Source organism: Tyto alba, unplaced genomic scaffold, assembly GCF_018691265.1.
Source record: "Tyto alba isolate M040663 unplaced genomic scaffold, T.alba_DEE_v4.0 Super-Scaffold_41, whole genome shotgun sequence".
Classification (NCBI taxonomy): Eukaryota; Metazoa; Chordata; class Aves; order Strigiformes; family Tytonidae; genus Tyto; species Tyto alba.
In genome coordinates, this window is record NW_024881317.1 from 19,281,391 (window position 1) to 19,299,213 (window position 17,823).

General features: G+C 37.9%; 1 protein-coding gene across 4 annotated transcripts in view; it reads left to right on the forward strand.

Moving 5' to 3' along the window:
• TLN2 (talin 2) overlaps positions 1-17,823 on the forward strand; it is a 206,143-nt gene that overhangs the window by 77,104 nt on the left and 111,216 nt on the right. For all 4 annotated transcript variants that reach the window (XM_042803683.1, XM_042803681.1, XM_042803682.1 and 1 more), the window contains 3 exons: positions 13,193-13,363; positions 15,986-16,083; positions 16,729-16,858. In XM_042803683.1, the coding sequence (XP_042659617.1) occupies positions 13,228-13,363; positions 15,986-16,083; positions 16,729-16,858 (364 nt within the window). In that variant the 5' untranslated portion in view covers positions 13,193-13,227. The remainder of the gene's footprint in view (positions 1-13,192; positions 13,364-15,985; positions 16,084-16,728; positions 16,859-17,823) is intronic.

Below are 17,823 nucleotides of genomic sequence, written 5' to 3' on the forward strand. Positions count from 1 at the left end.
TTTTACTCATGTTTCATTTGTTCTGTGCTTGATCTGTTTCAAGGAGAGGTCCATGATGATAGCAGAGTTCTGTTTACACAGAAAGTTTAAATCTAAAATGTCTGATAGTTGTTGGAAAAACAGCAATAATACTCAAAGTTAGTCACAGTAAGAGATGCCTAAATATTAAAGCAAAAAGTGACTATAAAATGTTCTTTGTACAGGTCAGAGAATCAGATATCTGAAGCAGTAGAAACATTAGTAATTCTATCCTTTTGTAGTTGACTATAACATATGGCTGCTTACATGCTTTCTAACACTGTCCAATTCTTAATTATGATTTTATTTCATCCTGTATTAGCATGTAGCAGCTTCTTGAATGACCGTATGGTATTTACCTCAGAGTAAACCATAAAAGTTTGTCTTTAGTGCACAATCTTACCTATTCTTTAGTTTCTGTTAATTGACTTTTCACATTAGGCAATCAGATGCTTTTCTTTACTTTTGAACCAGTGTTTTGTTATTATAACTGTACGAAGTATCTGACATGTACAAAAAGCACATAATGGCAGGGTTTAACAAGAAGGCAGGAAGCATCAATATCTGATGCTGTTTTATATTTATATAGACACATGTATTATGGAAGTCAGTGTTGGGTTGCGTGCTGTGCATTTGCGATGAGAGGGGTTTGTATTGATATGACAAGTTCTGAACTTACATTATCTTCGTAGGAGAGAGACATAGCATTTGGTATCCTCTTAGCTGTCTGGTCTTTTTGTTTGTTTGTTTGTCTTTTTTTTAATCACGAACTTAGGACAGAAGACACTATAGAAATGAGTGTTTATGACAGTGATTTTGGTATAATTTTTATTCCTGACAAGCTCAGTAGATACTAAAGGTTCAAATAGAAATGGTAGCTTAAGCATTTGGATTTATACTGTACCATACAGTTTTAAAGTGCATTTCATCTTTCTTTATACGGCTGTTTTAACATAGAATGAATTGTAGTGAATGCTATCTACTGGAACAGAGAAAATTTGAGTTAGCTTGCCTGAAGAGTAGCTGTAACTTTCAGACTGGGACCTTCTTTGCCCTGCTTTGCTTAGTATAAATGACAGTTGGTCTCTAAGCTGTCAACCTAAATTTTTGCTAAATGACTGAGGTCTTTACCAAGCATCCTGCTTTCCAAATGGGCCTGCAAGAAATAATGGTTTTCCAAGGTAGGAATCCCTTTGCCTTCATCCTCAGTTTGTGAAGATTCTGGGTGAGCAGATGAGGTTCATTGTGGAGATGATGGTTTGGTTGTCAGCATGACTACCAGTTCTGTGTAGTCCTCCCTCAAGTTCTTCTGGGCTTGCTTAAATAGGTGGAATGTTAACTTGCTAGACTACAGTTGCATTTATTCAAATAACATTTTATAAATGTTTACTTTTTTTTTTTCTGCCTTGCTTCCTATTTTAGTGAACTGTTTTAAATGGCTGCCTTAGCTGCTTGTTGTGATAAATAGATCAGAACCTACTGAAAGCAATTTCAGTGACTGTTAAGTCCACCATTTCAGATCAAATCAGTGAGACCAAGGAACTGTTCCACATAAACCCTATCACAGCACTGGCAAAAAATAATTTTACTTGACCCTCACTAATTTTCTTGTTCTGTGTAGCAAAGCTGTTTCTGAAGACTTGTCTACCCCATCTAATTCTGGATGCTGCTGCCAGTCAAAATGATCAATATGGATTTATTTCGGTGATTTCAATAACTAGGTGGATTTTATTTTATTCAGTAGTTCAGCTTCCATAACTAATAAAGAAGGTTGTTTATAAAGCTTGTAATTAACTTGAACAGATCATTAGTTGCCTTCATGTTCCCTAAGGTGGGTAATCAAGTGGAGTATGTAAGAAGTAACTGTTGACTGCTGTTCTCCTTAAAGGAAATGATCAAAAAGTTCCAGGGCAGGATCAGATGATGTGCAGGAGAGTGGGAGGAAAGCAACAGAAGACTCCTGATATGATTTACCTTGACATTTGATTTGGAACTTAGCAATAATGTTTCTGTACCTGGAAAGAAAGATTCCTTGATTTTATTTTGAATGGGCAGAGTATATTACTGTACAGAACCCATAACATATTCAAAACTCTGCCTATGCATGTCACTTTAAAAAAAAAAAAAAAAAAAAAGAATTAATGCAGAGTAGTATTTAGACCACAGTAGGTGAACCCAAGAGGTCATATCCTAGCTGTGTCATTTAATGACAAAATTAACAACTCTGGTTTATTACATCCTACTTTGGGGTGGTTGCCAAGATTGGCAGGCATAGTTCAGAACTTTGTGTGGTGGCTTTGAATTAGTTCAGCGTGTCCTGGGTTTGAGTGAGTGGTGGGGTTTTTTGGTAGCAGGGGAGGAAGCAATAGGGGTGGCCCCCTGTGAGAAGCTTCTCAAAGCTCCCCCAGCTCCGTGTCAGCTCCATCTCTTCACGAATACTGAGCCAATCAGCTGCACCTCTGCGATAACATATTTAAGAAGGGAGGTGGTGAGGCGGAGTCAGACTTGTGAGGAGGAGTTGCGGCAGCTGTGTGAACACCCAGGTTAGTGGAGGAACAGAGGAAGAAAGAGGGGAGGAGGTGTGCTGGAGCAGAAACGCCCCCTGTATCCTGTGGTGAGACAGCAGGGCGCTCCCCCCCCCACCACCCATGAAGGTCTACGGTAGAGGAGACACTGATTTATGGCCTGTGTTTTTTCGCCTGGATGATCAAGGTGCTGTGCCTGAAGAAGGCCAGGGGCTGAAAAAAAAGCATTGAAGTGAGTGTTCTCAGAGGTTGTAAACCTAGACATAAAAGCTTGAAAGTTGTTCTTCAAAACATTATAGCATTTAAGCGGTTGAAAATAGTGTGAATATACAGAACTGTGCAAACCTGGATTCAACAGCCCACTTTGTAGTTCAACCTATTACTATTGTTAGTGTGATTTAGAATCTCTGAGTGAAATGCTTCAAACACCCAAATCTGCTGCTTTGGAAAATCAGTTTCTTATCAGTTTAACTCTTCCACGGAAAATAAAATATTTGTAATCTTTTTAATTCTTCTGATCCTATAATTTCCTTATGTGCTTAAATGACCAGAAATCAGAAAATATTTTTGAAGCTGTATAAGTATATATCCCAATGTAAGCAAGTTGCAGCTGTTGTGATGGACATAGATTAACCTTACAAACAGTTCTGTGGTTGTTTTTATTTTTGTTTTGTGTTGTTTAAAAAACAACAACAACAACAAAAAAACAACAACAAAAAAAAACAACCCCCAACAACAAACCCCAGAAAAACCCAACCCAAACAAACCCCACCAAACAGAAATGTCTTCTGTATCTCAGAAGACATTTTTTTTAATTATACTCCTAGAATTTGTGGATGTCTTTATTATAGTCTTCCCAAGGACTGTCTTAAAAGGGCTCATTTCCACAAGGGAAACACTTAGTTTGAAGAGCAACCTAGTGAAAGGATGTTGACTCAATTTGGATTTCTATAGAAACACACATTCCCTGTTCTCAGTTTTCTCATGTGGTGTTCTTGCAAAATAAGAACAAAAGCCTGGAAGGCCTCTTCAGAGGGTTTCATCATTGACTGCCGTATTGGAGTCTCCTAGTCCTAAGGCTAATGACTTCTATATTACAACTAGTTCCAGACAAGCTCTTTGCTTCTGTTATCTAGAAGCTGTCTGAGCTCTGTTTGGAACAATGACATTCCTCCTGTAGTCCCTTATAATTCATACTTCTTTTGAAGACACATTCAAGCAAGTTAGTTTACATATGTGCCTTTTGACTTAAAAAGCAAACTGTAGTTGAATTGCTAATAAGCTGACTGTCCTATAAACAACTCTTAATTAGACTCAAATATTTTGGTCTCTTACATAATTCTGCTTGAGGGTGCTTCCTTGCTGGGTTCTTAGCAAAATACATGCTGTTCCTGTACAACTATAATGTGTGAACTGAGAACAGCATGATTAATGCTTACTAATGATTAAAGCCTACTTTCACAGCGTTTCAAAGCTTGCCCTAGTTCACCTTCTTTTTACTGTTTTTTCAAGTGGTTTGATTTTAAGATCCAGTATTGCATGCTACAGATAAAAGCTGTGAATTTTTCCTGAGATTCTTGAAGGCTTTGACAGTAAACTTATGAGGATGTATGAGGTGCATATACAAGCATTGTGGTTGAGTAGGGCTTTTCTTGGGGCAGGGGGGCATATAAGACGTCTTGCATTTTACTTGTCCATGCACATTTACAGAGAATAAACGATGTTTTGTGCTGTACAGTGTTAAGTTCCTTGTATTGCAACTGATGAAAGGAAGGATTATACTTTTTTTACTTGCTTGTTCAAGCTTCAAGAATTGTGACTAGCCACCCCAGACAGCATGCAATGCCAGAGGTTGTCAGGTTACTTTTGGACTCCTCTAAGCTGATATCTTTATACTCATTGCCCGTTTAGAATATCAATTTTTAATCTAATGGCTTACTGTTCTTTCTTTCATTCTGATCTAATTAGAGGGAAGTAGAGATTTTTTTTTTTTTTTCCTTTCTGACCACCAGAAATGCATTCTTCTAAATCTACTGACAAGACACTACTTCCAGTCCAGTGTTCGTAAGTGTGATATTTGCACATCAGTGATAGTTGTTCCAGAAGCACCTCTCTGCAGTGTTCTCAGTGGAGTGGCAAAGCAGCTGAGCAGCAATGACTTCTTCAGTGTCTTGTCCATCAAAGAGTTGATGAGGAAGGCTTTGATATGACATATGGACATATATTTCAGGCATACAACCCGTAGGTGACGGTTCAACTCCTATACAATGTTCTGGTGGAGAATCAGCCTAGTGTTCTAAAAAAGCATATTAATAGAACACCTTAAGCACCTTTGAGAGAATCTTGATATAAATGAGTTACAAACTGACAGCAATGGTGTATTAAAGAGAGTACAATCTTCCTTGGAAAGAAACAGTGACCTTTTATATTGTAAGTACAGAAGACTCCAACAGCAGCAAAGATGCATTAGTTTAAGTGCCATTGTGAGTTTGTAGTGAAATGTGTGGTGTTACCCTCTGTGCAGTCATCTGCCCACTTGCCTGCCTTGTAATTTCATCAGCCTTGATTTTGAAAGATGATGCTTTCATTTGCATTCATAATTTTGAAAATGTCATATGTCGCTATCAGTACAATTGGGTTTGTATTTTTGAGTGCTGTTTGCTTAAGCCTCACCAGGCTACTAAACAAGTATTTGGTATGTTGCAATAGAATTAGATATTCAGCCATCATGAACAATAGAAAATGAGCGTGTCCTGTTCCACTGGTGCTCTGTGCCAGCAGGTGGGTGGTGGGAGTACTAAAAAGAACAGAGAACTTTTGTCCCACTGGATTTTCTTACAAAGTTAATCTAGTATAAAATATGTAGCTTTGCCTATACTAGCATGTACACATACAGGCTTTTAGACTGTGACAGTCTCTTGACCTAGTTTTGTGTTTGCTCAAGCCTGAATGAACCAGTTAAGAAGTATCTCCAGGGAGACAGACCTCTACTAAATCATAGCAGAGCTTTGCTTTTAACCATAGCACTGGCAGTGGCAACTTTCCCTTAACTGGGTGGGCGTAGTCCATATTTGACACTGTCAGTGTTAGCTGTTCCACATTTGCTTAGTTTAGAAATACAGATATTTTTGGATTGTGTTTTAATTTAAACACTTTTGGCACGGGGTGTGAAATGAAAGGCAAAAAAGCGTTCATATCCTCATAGTATCAGAGAAAATATTAAGCTGAGATTTTGCATTCTCTGTTTCCTTAGCAGTGTAGTTCAAAACATACAGGTAACATGATGACTCCATCAGCTGTCAGATACCACAGACATTAGGGTAGGAATGGTACAAATTAAGCCACGTCGGGATGTGAGTGATCTGGGAGGTCAGCGTTCACTAACTGGTCTTCCCTCTAAATCTAATTTTTCCCATGCATCTAGTAAGCCATTCTTCTGCTCTTTTATTGTGTGCTTTTAGCTTGATGATAGTTGATCCTGTTGGAAACTTCTCTACTCATCAATATTTGGAGACAGCCTTTTATACGGGGTTACATATCCCTTGAGAGTCCTTGTAAAATGCTTCTCGAGATAAGTCTGCTCCTCTTGCCTTAGTCTGTCTCAGTACAGCATCATGGAGGTAACTGTAACATCAGTGCCACCTTCCCAGTCTAGCAGAGCTGGGTTCTCAGGTTTGATTTAGTTTCTTGGGGAGTCTTTCAAGGAAGCAGATTTTGATATGTTAAAACTTCCTTTGCTCTAGAAATATTTTCCCCCAGGAGAGAAATTGATTTGTTTTTCCTTAAATTTGCTTGCCAGTGATTGGGCTGGCTGCTGCTTAGGTCCCTGAACATTTCCATGAGCAATTTTCTGTACACGAGGTAAGAAGAAAGTGTTCATACCATACAAAGAAGGAATAAATTCTGGAAAAAAGGGACTGTAGATTCCTGTTTCACTTTCTGTCATTGTTAACAGAAAATACTTTGACCATGGAGTAACATCAAACAAATTAGTAAAGATACATCAGGAGTGCTCATCTATTACTGTGATTAAAGTGATTTGGACAACCTTTGGTGTGTGTCATCATGAGTTTAAAAAAACGTCCACCAACTTCATCACTGTTGAAAGCCAGCTGTTTAGAATATTTTTGTGCTATGTCATGCTGCAAATAACTGTATTTGACATATCTAAGAAATCTTTATTTTTTCATTGTGTTTTGATGCTGTGTTGCTCAGTTAATTGGTAGACAGACTGAGCCAGCAAGTACAGTAGGTGGTGTGAAATGTCAGATCTCGTTGTCCAGATCATTAGCAATGTATGGATGTAATATGGTAGCTAGAATTAGATGGTGCATTTTCTATAAACTACTTTTTAGTAGTTTTCGTATGAATTATTCCAGTAGGTACAAAGGACCTAAACATTTGTCAGGGTGTGTCAATCCCTGATATGCTGCTTTTCATACATTTGGGAAGGATTTTAGGAGGGGGGAGATACTGTTGATGCTAGTCATCTATTGGGAGGGGAGATACAGAAGACCTGGGGGGAACCTGGAAGAAATAAATTTCTTCTCCCACTGGTTTGGTTTCTTGTAGTTTCTACTTGTGATAGGGGGTTTGCACTAAGGGCCTGGGTAAAGAGCACCTGTAACCATGCAGCATTTATACCTTCTTACAGTTGGGTACCCCATATCCTCTTACACCACTGGCTTGGCATTACTGAACTGTGGGGTTAATTTTCACCAATTTAAAGTTCCAGACTCTGTTTTATGGTTTCATTATGTACCGATTTTACACTATAGTGTAGTTACTCCAACAGCTGTAGTGTATTGGTATTGCCTCAATTCAAGTGCTAGCTAGGTGGGCTCTGCCATGTTGTACAGGATGCTGTGATTCTTTGAAACAGAGTGCAGGGCTGTGAATCACTCCTGATTGTTTATCTGAAAAGTAAATACCCTGCTGACTGTGTTAGTTATATTGATGTCCCTTAACAGAAGACAGCCAAGCTATGTGGAAGAAGGAAGTTGGAGAGTAAATCCATGAAAAAGCTGTTCACTTCTTACTGTGGTAGCACAGACAGTGTGTAGAAGTTGTTAGGACTGACAAAGGAAGAGGTGTAGTAGGGTATGAGGAAATGAGTATGTTTCTCAGCTCTGAGAGCCTGCTAGGTATTGGATAGTTCTGTTTTGCTCCTGGTTGACCCAGCTGGGACAGTGACCGTTCTTCACCACACGTTGCTACTGCTCCACTGCTGGAGAGTACTGCTGCCTTGGATGTTCTGGCAAATGATGTATAATCACTCTATAACCCAGTTCTGTCAAAAAGAGAAAGATTCTTCAGAAATGCAGTGGCCAACACACACCAAAAAAAAAAAAAAGTGTCAGAGTTGGTTGAGAAGATGATTATGCAAACAGAAACACTGGCAGTGATGAGAGGGACTTTTAACATCTGGAGCTAAAGAGGAGTTGGTTGCTTCCATGGTTACACCTTTCTGAACTGCATGCAGAATGGCATGCATTTCTCCAGCCTGAAGTTACTTACTCTAAAGCACCTAATACTGCCTCATTCCTATGTCTTACTTTTCAGCACTTGATAATATCTGGGGGTGTATATGTTTGAAATATTTTGTTTGTTTGCTTTGTTGGCAATGCACCTCTGTGGGTCCATGGAGGCCCACTCATTTTGATTCAATCACTGGTTATAATCTTGTTTTGTTGGGATTTTCTGGAACCTGGGAACTGTGATGGTCCAACTTGAGGCCTTGACATACACAGTCAGATACGTACCTGCAGGCACTGTGTTCTCTCACTGGTGATCTGTGGTTTTTTTTAAGAGCTTGGAGCTGCTGCTACCTCTCCCAAATCTGTTAGATCCATAATTCATTACTTCAGTCTCCAGTCTCGTAAGCACAGATCAGTCACAGCCTGATTTAGAAATTATCTGCTTTGGTATTTGCACAGCATTAGGCTTAGTACTAGGCAAACTATTCCTTCCAAAACCCTCTTAATTTCCAGGAACTCTGACTTTTGGTCAGCCACTACAGAGACTGAGTGATGTTGGGGAGCAGGAGTCCATTACCTGCACAGAGAAATATTTAAAGGTGGTATGAATCAATATCTGGAAGATAAAGAGAACATGAAATATATTTTTTCCTTGTTTTTCTCTGTGAACTCAGCCCTTTTTCTTGACCAAATTCTTTGTTCTTTTGAGAAAAAACAGCTGTCCTATTTTGGCTGTTACCCAGGAGGTGGAAACTGCCTGTCTCCATTATTACAGAAAGCTAAGTGAGGAGGTTTAGAGCTTGAGGGTAATCTGGGGGGAGGCAGATGAAAACCTTTCTCTGATGTTTGAAAACACAGTATTGGAGGAAGCTGATAACTCATGGGCTCTTCTCATAAGCTTTTTTTCGAATAAAGCATCTTTTGGTGTCTCTGAAACCACGAGCACTGAGTTGAAGGAGACCAGACCGCTGACATATATAGGTCCTTTTTTCTTTAAGGTGTTGAATTTGATCCTGAAAAAAAGGAGGGGCATTGGGAGGACACAATAACAGGTTCACAACTTGTAAAATTGTATTAAAGATGGCAGGGATCGATTTGCCATGTCTGTTTATGTAGGGCAGTGAAGAAAGGTTCTTTTGCAGAGTGGAAGATCTGGGTTGAAAACTTCAGTGGGTAGTGGGGAACCCCCCAAAATGTAGTAGTAGTAGAAAGAAGTTAAGCATGGAGCAGTTTGCCTGTGGATGTTGTGGACTCCATTTCAGTGGAGCTTTGTCAGAATGGATTAAATGAGCATCTGGCAGGGACAGCAGAGGGATGCACCATTTTTGCAATGCAAGGGACTAGGCTAGGCTGCCCCTTGAGTTTCCTTCCAGCACACATTTTCATGGTTTCTGTGGTGCATGATCACAAAATGAAAATATTAGCAAGCTGGGAAACTATTTTAAAATAATTTTTTCCCCTACATTTTAAGAATGGAGGCCTCTGCTTGTTTTCACATGTATCAAGTGTGTCACACAGCTAAACTACTTCCAAGTTCTGACTTACTCTGTTCTGGATCTCACAGGTGAGATCAAGTTTATCTGAGTGCTCTGGTTTGCTAAATTTATGCTAACCTAGTAAAAGCAGTAGTACAAACTGCAAAATCACATTTAATTTTACCAGACTATTTTAATTTCTTTTTATTTTTCCAGTTCAGCTTTGATGGTCAGTTTTCACCATTTGGTTTTTCTTTGCTCCTTTTTCTCCATTCATAAAAGGAGATTAGACACCGGACTGAATTTAGATGTTCCTTGATGCTCTTTTTAAAAATGTATGTTTGAGTGTTATATATAAAAACATTAACTAAAAGATTAAGTAGATTTTTCTGTTTGCAAGTAACTATTTTCATGCCATAACCTTGTGACTCTTCACCTTAAAAGAAGATGTTATTTTCTGAAATATTAAAAGACTTGGCTATACATAGGAAGTATAATATTACATCACCATAACTTACACGAGACTCGCTGCTGTCAGTGCTGGTAATACAGGATTTGTATGGCATGAAACTTTCAAGTCAGGTGCTAATTTATGACTATTCAGTCACTTGTCTAGTATTCCATACCAGAAAGCAATCAATCATTTTATTACACAGAAAGATTTTTCTGGTGGATCCTCTTTCTACCTTAAAAGAAGTGCAGTTCGATCTTGCAGAATGTGCTGCAGTGTGTTTGTTCAACTGTATTATATTCACTTTGCTTTAATGTCAGAGAATACAGATTCAGTCATCTGTATTACCACTTTATATGTTAACAGATGAGACATCTTTTAGTGCCTCTACTCAAATTATTTTTTTAAAAGATGATTGTTGAATGTCCTTATATTTTTTTCTGAATGACAGTTTCCCTTTAACCAAACTCATTCATACCAAAAGCAAAAACTGCACCTTATTCATGGGGAAGTTGATAGGAAAAGGTCAATATCTGTTTTGCCTTTTAATAGACAATATAATCAGATCAAGTCTGAAGATGATATGTGTGGCTTGCAAGTCTTACTTTCAGGTACAATAGAAAGCAAAGAGGAGAGGAAAGCTTTTTCTAGAACTTGTTCACTGTTGTCACTATATCATTTCCTCTTTTTAAGACTAGTAGAAAGTAGAGGAGGGAGAGAGTTCAGAGGGTCACATTATAATGTCTGTGCTGTCCTGGTTTGGGCTGGAATAGAGTTAATGTTCCATTTTGATAATTAGAATAGTGCTGTATTTTAGATTCAACACTGGGTTTGGTATGAGAAGAATGCTGATAGCACACTGACGTTTTCAGCTGCTACTGAGATTGCAAGGACTCTCCAACTCCCCATGTCCTGCCCATGCGCAAGTGCCCAAGAAACAGAGAGGGAACACAGCTAGAGCACCAGTCCCAAATTGGCCAGTGAACTATTCCATATCATGTTATGTCATGCTTACTGTATAGAGGACGGGTGGTCAGGAAGGGAGCATCTCTCTTGCTTCTGGGATTGCGATTGCGGGATCTTGGTATTTTGGGATCGCTAGTTGGGAATGGGCTGGGTATTGGTCAGAGGGTGGTGAGCAATTGCGTTGTGCATTGCCCATTTATATTTTCTATTGCTGTAATTGTTTTCTTTTTATTACCTTTATTAAACTGCTTCTATCTCAACCTGTGAGTCTCCCTTTACCCCTCCAATTCTGTCCTCCATTCCCAAGTTGGAGGGAGGAGGGTGGGTGAGCGGCTGCGGGGTGGTTGGCTGCCAAGCAGACTCAAACCGCGACACATGCTGTAACACATTGACCAGACAGAGGAGGGAGCAGGAATTGTGACTCACCATAAAACACTGGAAGCCGACAGTCAGGTTTCAGAGGTTACCTCTGAATTAGAACTGCCTTCTGAGCAACTTGGTCAGACTTTTCTAAACTGATCTGTCTCTTTTCCAGCTGTTTAGTTTACCACACTTTTTTTTTTTTTTTTTTTTTTCCCCCAACAGTGCAAATAAACACACGTGAACATAGTTGTTTTTCCTGGGACCATTCTGGATGGCGAAAAACTGTTCAAACCTGTGGTTGCTTGGGATATTTTTGGGTTTTTTAATGCTCTGAAGTTCACTTGTGTATAAATGATAAAGCACTAAACTGAACCCAGTTATGGTTGAATCTCTGTGGAAATACTGCAGAGATTTGGTTTTGTCTTGCATTTATTTTCTGTTGCTGCTGCTATACTAAATGGTTATTTCTGAAATACAAAGACCTTTTGGATGGGTTTTAGGGACTGTTTGGTAGCAGGGAGAGATCTTCATTTATTTATCAGACCTCTGCCTAGAATGATTGGTTCAAAATACAGATTGTTTTGTTATCAGACACTGATAGATTAGAAAGCACTTAGGTGTGTACATTAATGTTTCTTGTATAATTTTTTGCTTATTCACCCCTTTTCCTTTGTCAGATAGTCTTATCATATCTAGTATTTCATACTGATAGTGAGTGGTCTTGGAAGTACTAAAAAATCTAAGGTAGGATGATTTGCTTTTGAGAGGCAGATGGATGGGCTACCACAAAAATACAGGGGAGGAAGACATTTTAGAGCCAAAGCTGCTCCTACATGTTATCAGTAGAGAAATGATTTGTCTGCTGTCTGTGCCTTGGAGAAGGGATGCAATCACTGAGCTCAGTGCATCAATGAAACGTAAATGGTGGTTCCTTCCTATTTCTCCAACTGATTTTGCCAAACTGTATTGAGTATCTGGGTTGTAAAATGATGTACAACTGGCATTTAAATTTTTGCTTGACAGCTGGAATTTGTCCTGTGCACATTATTATTGTGGCAGTAGTCCACAGAATCTCATGTCCTCCTATTAAAAATACACATACGTGAATTAATACAGAAAGGATTTGGGGATTCTAGTAGATTCTGTATTTATGCAGAAAGGACTTCTGATGAGTTCTTGGTGATCACTGTGGAAAGTCTAATGATGGAAGAGTGGTTTGGAGTGTTACGACAGCAAGGGAAGACACTTGAGACAAAACCCAGACTATCTACAAAATGAAACAAATGAAAAAGCATCTGTAGCTTCCTGTTTCTGTAGACAAATTCTGTCAAATTCAGTGAAGTTTCTGAAATAGAACTGAAATGAAAAATAGCTCATTCTTGAAGCTCTGGGTAGCTGTGCAACAGGATAAAAACATCTAGCACATATATGTGAAGACTTGAAAAAAACTGTGATGCAGTATTGCACACTTTAGAATCTTCATAAAGGAGAAGTTATATTCAAAGAAAATCCTGCTTTCATTTAAGTAGCTATTCTAAGATGTTAGTTATCAGCTAATATAAATGGTCTAATAAAAAGGTGTGATGAGAGAAAAATAATTTTCTGTTAGTAGTAAATATGTTCGAAATATATCCAACAAGTATATTGTTTTCCTGTGCACCATTTTGATGTACCTCAGATGAAGTATCAACCTTTAAGTATGTGTACACAACTTTTTGGATAATTAATTTCCAGTGTACCAAGAAAAATAGGTGTTTTGTATAGTTTCTAGCTTCATGATGCTAACGATCTTCTTTGTATAGAACTGCATTGGAACACATAAAATTCTGTTGATCTAATACAATTTTTTCTTATGAGGAGTGTATTAAAGCATTAAATGGAAAACTCTAAGCAATAATGGCATTACTGCTTTTTCAGATACTTCAGTAGGAACTCGCAAGTGACTTGACACCATGGTAGCTCTCTCCTTGAAGATCTGTGTCCGCCAATGCAATGTAGTGAAGACGATGCAGTTTGAACCATCCACTGCAGTGTATGATGCCTGTAGAGTTATTCGTGAACGAGTGCCAGAGGCTCAAACAGGGCAAGGTGAGTTCCTATATTTGTCCTTAGCAGATTCATTGGCTGAATTGAAAATAAGCATAGACCCATGTTTTTTCACTGTTCTCTTCCTCCATTTATCTTTCAGGTTAGAGGGTTTGGTTTTTTTTTTTTTTTATTTCTATCTTATGGTTCTGGAGTGAAAGGCACAAAGTGCAAACAGATTTTTAAGTGACAGAAGGTAGCTACATTCTTTTTCTTCCTTCCATCCTGACAGAGGTTTTTCTTAAAAGGATGATTTTTTGCCAGACTTGTGACTTCTTAAATAAATTGCTTGTTTGTCAGAAAGATTATTTTTCCCCACTTGGAGAGCAATTTTTATGATACCATCCTTATAAAGCAATGTTTGTGGCAATGCTTTCTAGGAAAATCTGGGTACACTTATTTTCTGCCTCAGCAAAGGAAAGGACAACATGAATTAGAAAAGGATGGCTGGACATCTCCAAAATACGCAAAGATAAATGTTTGAAACTGGTTAATAGCTAAAAGCATCACCATGCTGTGTATACCATATTCACTGTGCTGCTATCTGTCAAGTTTAACTCTCCTACTTACTGAGCAAATTAGATGAATGCAGACTCTGAAATATATCTTCACTTGGACAAAAGCTCTGGTTTAAATATAGTCCAAGTTGTCAAAAAATTCAGAATCTTCAGAACCCTATGGTGCTGTACTGTATATAATGCCACAGGAATGCATTTCTTAAAGCAGATTGTTTACTGAGTTTTATGCACAGCTCTTAACCTTTATAGCTGTTTCAGAAATCTGATCTGAACTGTTAGAAAAATTTACCAGTAATGGACAATATTCCTATTACTTAGAATGCTTCTCCTTTGCAGGAGTGCTTATGTAGTCTAGTTATAGAGCTTCAGTTTTCAAATGCAAGCTGTTTGTTTTTACCATAGTGATCTCTCAAGGCAGTAATCTTGTACAGATGTTGAAATCAGAGTTGAGCAATAAATATACCTGAACATCATGAACCTTATAGAAAAGCCTAGGAACTCTCCTCAGATTATCCAGTAGGGCTTTTCCTTTATGTGTGATTGAAGTGCAATTACGATCTTCAAACAACTTTATGAAGTTGAGTGATGAACATCAGTAAGGTTACAAACATATAATTTCTCCTTCTTTGTGGCTGTTAAAATGTTTGGTTTTGCCTGTTAGTTTAGAAGACACACAGTGGTGAAGTACTGATGGATCAAACTAGTTCCTGCACAACAGAAAATTTAATTGTTCTGCATTATGAGTGTCAACAGTGCGCATTTCAATCCTCCAACCAGCTTGCAATGCTGGCACAAAGGTGGCCGTGATACTAACATGCAAGTTGCACAGCTACTACTATTTCATTACTAGGATCCATCCCCCAGAAACTGGCTGCCAAAGCAGCCAGTGCTTCCTTGGTAATTCTGTACTCTGTGCAAGGCGCTTTGTCTGCTTCTAAAGGTCACAAATTCTAAAATTTTACATAACTGATTCTGTAATTAATTTGTGTCACAAACATCTCTGTAGGTAAGGATCACTTGGATTTTCAGGGGAATTTTTAATTAAGGTGGACAGGAAAAGTTTTTCTTCTTAGTTGTTTTCTGAAGGATTCTTCCTTTGAAATTGTATATCTAAGTTACACTGTTATTAATTAAGGTCTTTTATATGCTTGCATGAGTAACAATGTGTTTAATGTAAATGCTATTAAAACTGAATTGTTATTACACAGGACATTTAAAGATTGTCCAAAAATTGTGGGTATATTTATCTGACTTGGTGATCAGAGTGTCCAAACCAGCAGCTGAAAGTAAACAAAGTACTGCCCCTGCACTGAGTGGTTGTAACAGGCTGTGAGCATGCAGCTGGCTGGCTTGGGTGAAAAAAGCAGTTAGCTTAAATTGTGGCACTGCAATTAGAGCCGGCTCAGCTGAGGCATGGTAGTTTACACTGTTTGTGATAGTGAAGTATACTCTGTAGTAATTCTTCACACGGATGGGCCTTGAGTTGACAGTCATCGTCCTTCATTTTGTGTACCGTGAGTTTAGTATTTGAATCCTAAACCTTCATTTGTTTTTCTGTGACAATAAAAGTTTTACCATTTACTTGTGCTTCTGAAAGAATCAATTGACATCAGTTTAGGCTGCAGTCGATGCAGATATTTCCTGAGATTGGTATTATGGATGTAATTCTAGAAGCCTTGTGGTTTTTTAAATGCCTAAACCTGGAGCATCTATCAGAAAGATTCCAAAGTTTAGCATGAATTCAATCTGTGAAGGGTTAAAAACAAACTATATATATATTTATTTGGTTAGTCAATTCCGAAGCATGAGCATTTAAAAAAGGTCATCTTGAAGTAATTAAATATAATACAAATTTTACATAGTAGATGTGACATGCTCTTGCTTAGTCAATCTTTTGTTCAAGTCTTTTATAAAGCTTGTTCTACCCTGTTATCTGCTGCTAAGCAAAATATTTTCTGAAGCACAGAAAACAATTTCTATCCAAGTTCATTAAGAATGGAAGTGTAATGGAAGCTTAACTCTGAAGCTGAATAACCTTGAATAGAACCATGTTGGCTTGACTAGGTTTGATATTTTTCAATGAATCTCTTTCTCTTTTGTTCCACAGCCTCTGACTATGGGTTGTTCTTGTCAGATGATGATCCTCGAAAAGGTATATGGCTGGAAGCTGGAAGAACACTGGATTATTACATGCTGAGAAATGGGGTATGGTGCAAGTCTGTTGCTTCTTTCATCAACAAGTTTTTAGAAAACTTGTTTGTCAAGTAGCAAGAAGGATGTTTAGCATTTGGAGAGGTAGGAGGGTCTTGAGTCTGTTCCTGGAATTGGCCCTTCGCTTGCTGTGCTGCAGTAGTTAGTTTTTTCCTGCATCTCATTGTGATTGTGAGCTGCCGTGGCCAATAGTGTCTTCACAGAATGATCAACAAACAGGAAGGTAAAAAACAATCTTTATATTTGAGGTGACCTTGCTTTGTAGCTTAGGTTTCTTGCATATTAAAGGTGATGAGGTCATACTTGCTCACATTATGGCCTGTTTGCTTACAACCAAAAGGCATTCCTATCCTTTTTAAATGCTAAACTAGTTTTTGCGGCACAAAAGTACTTTGGTCTATCCTGCTCTGTCTAGGTTTTGGTCTTGCCAGCTAGAACAAGTTCTTGAAAAATTACATTGGCAGAACTAAATGTAGTCACTTCTCAAGTTGGGTACATAAATAAGTTTCCCTATACTATAACAAAGGAAAAATCCAGCTGGGGGGGTGGGGAGAGAATCATGTTTTAGGCTTCTAAGTTAGTGGGTTGGCTTGTGGTGGCTTCCAAAAGCAATTAGAAACAGTATTGTTTACTTCCTAGGATATATTGGAGTACAAAAAGAAACAGAGACCTCAGAAAATACGTATGTTGGATGGTTCGGTGAAAACAGTCATGGTGGATGATTCTAAGACTGTTGGTGAATTGCTGGTTACCATTTGCAGCAGGATAGGTAAGATTTTGGGACCCACATACTTAGGAATTTGGTTTTCTGCAGTATTTGCATCTTGATTTTTAGGATGTTATTTGTACTACTGTCTAGAAATCAGCACATATTAAAAAAATAGTTAAATTTGGTGTCAGGTAACATTTACCAAACACTTTTGAAATCTGTTGTTCAGGTTTCATGCAAGTCAGTAGAGAGTTAACTATATCCTTAAGCTTCAGTATTTAGCAGTTGAAGGCACAAAGTTTTCTGACAGTACAGTCATAATTTTTTTAGTATATTTACATTTAAATATGCTTTCCTGCTATGTGGTAGAGAATTAGAACTAAATTTATACTTAATTTTAGTGGGATAAAAGATAAATGCTGGTAACCTTGAAATATACCTAAACTTAGGGCTCTATGTTGTTGTGATTATGTTGATCACAGTATCATATCATTTGTGAATCAACATACAGAAGTCGTCCAGAGCAGCTGGTCAAAAATGTGTCATGTTGGTTATAGTCTGTCTTTGTACTTAGCTAAATAGAGACATTTTGGAAAACTAATTCATATTTAACTATAAATATACATCCAAAGTGGATTAGTTTAAATCATCTTAAACCCTTGCTTAATTCTCATTTAATATTAAAGTGGCCTTAATTTGATTTAGATTAATTTACTTGGAAAGTGAATATAAGCTAAGTTTAAATTAATCCATTTCATTTTTGTTTGAGTGTTTCTATGCTGGATTCTAATGTGCTGTAACTAATTCACCTCAAAAATTAGTTTGACTTATTTTCATGCATGTGGTCATGAGCATTTAATTTATATCTCTGTACAATACAAACATGCTTTACCAAACTGGAAGAAAAAAAGCAGAAAAAAGAAATGAGAGCAACCTCGCACATATGCTATATGTTGTGAACTGTTTTTTGATTAAGTTTCATGTAAAATTCATGGGAAGAGTCGAGTTTTAAAGCTCTAAAAAAA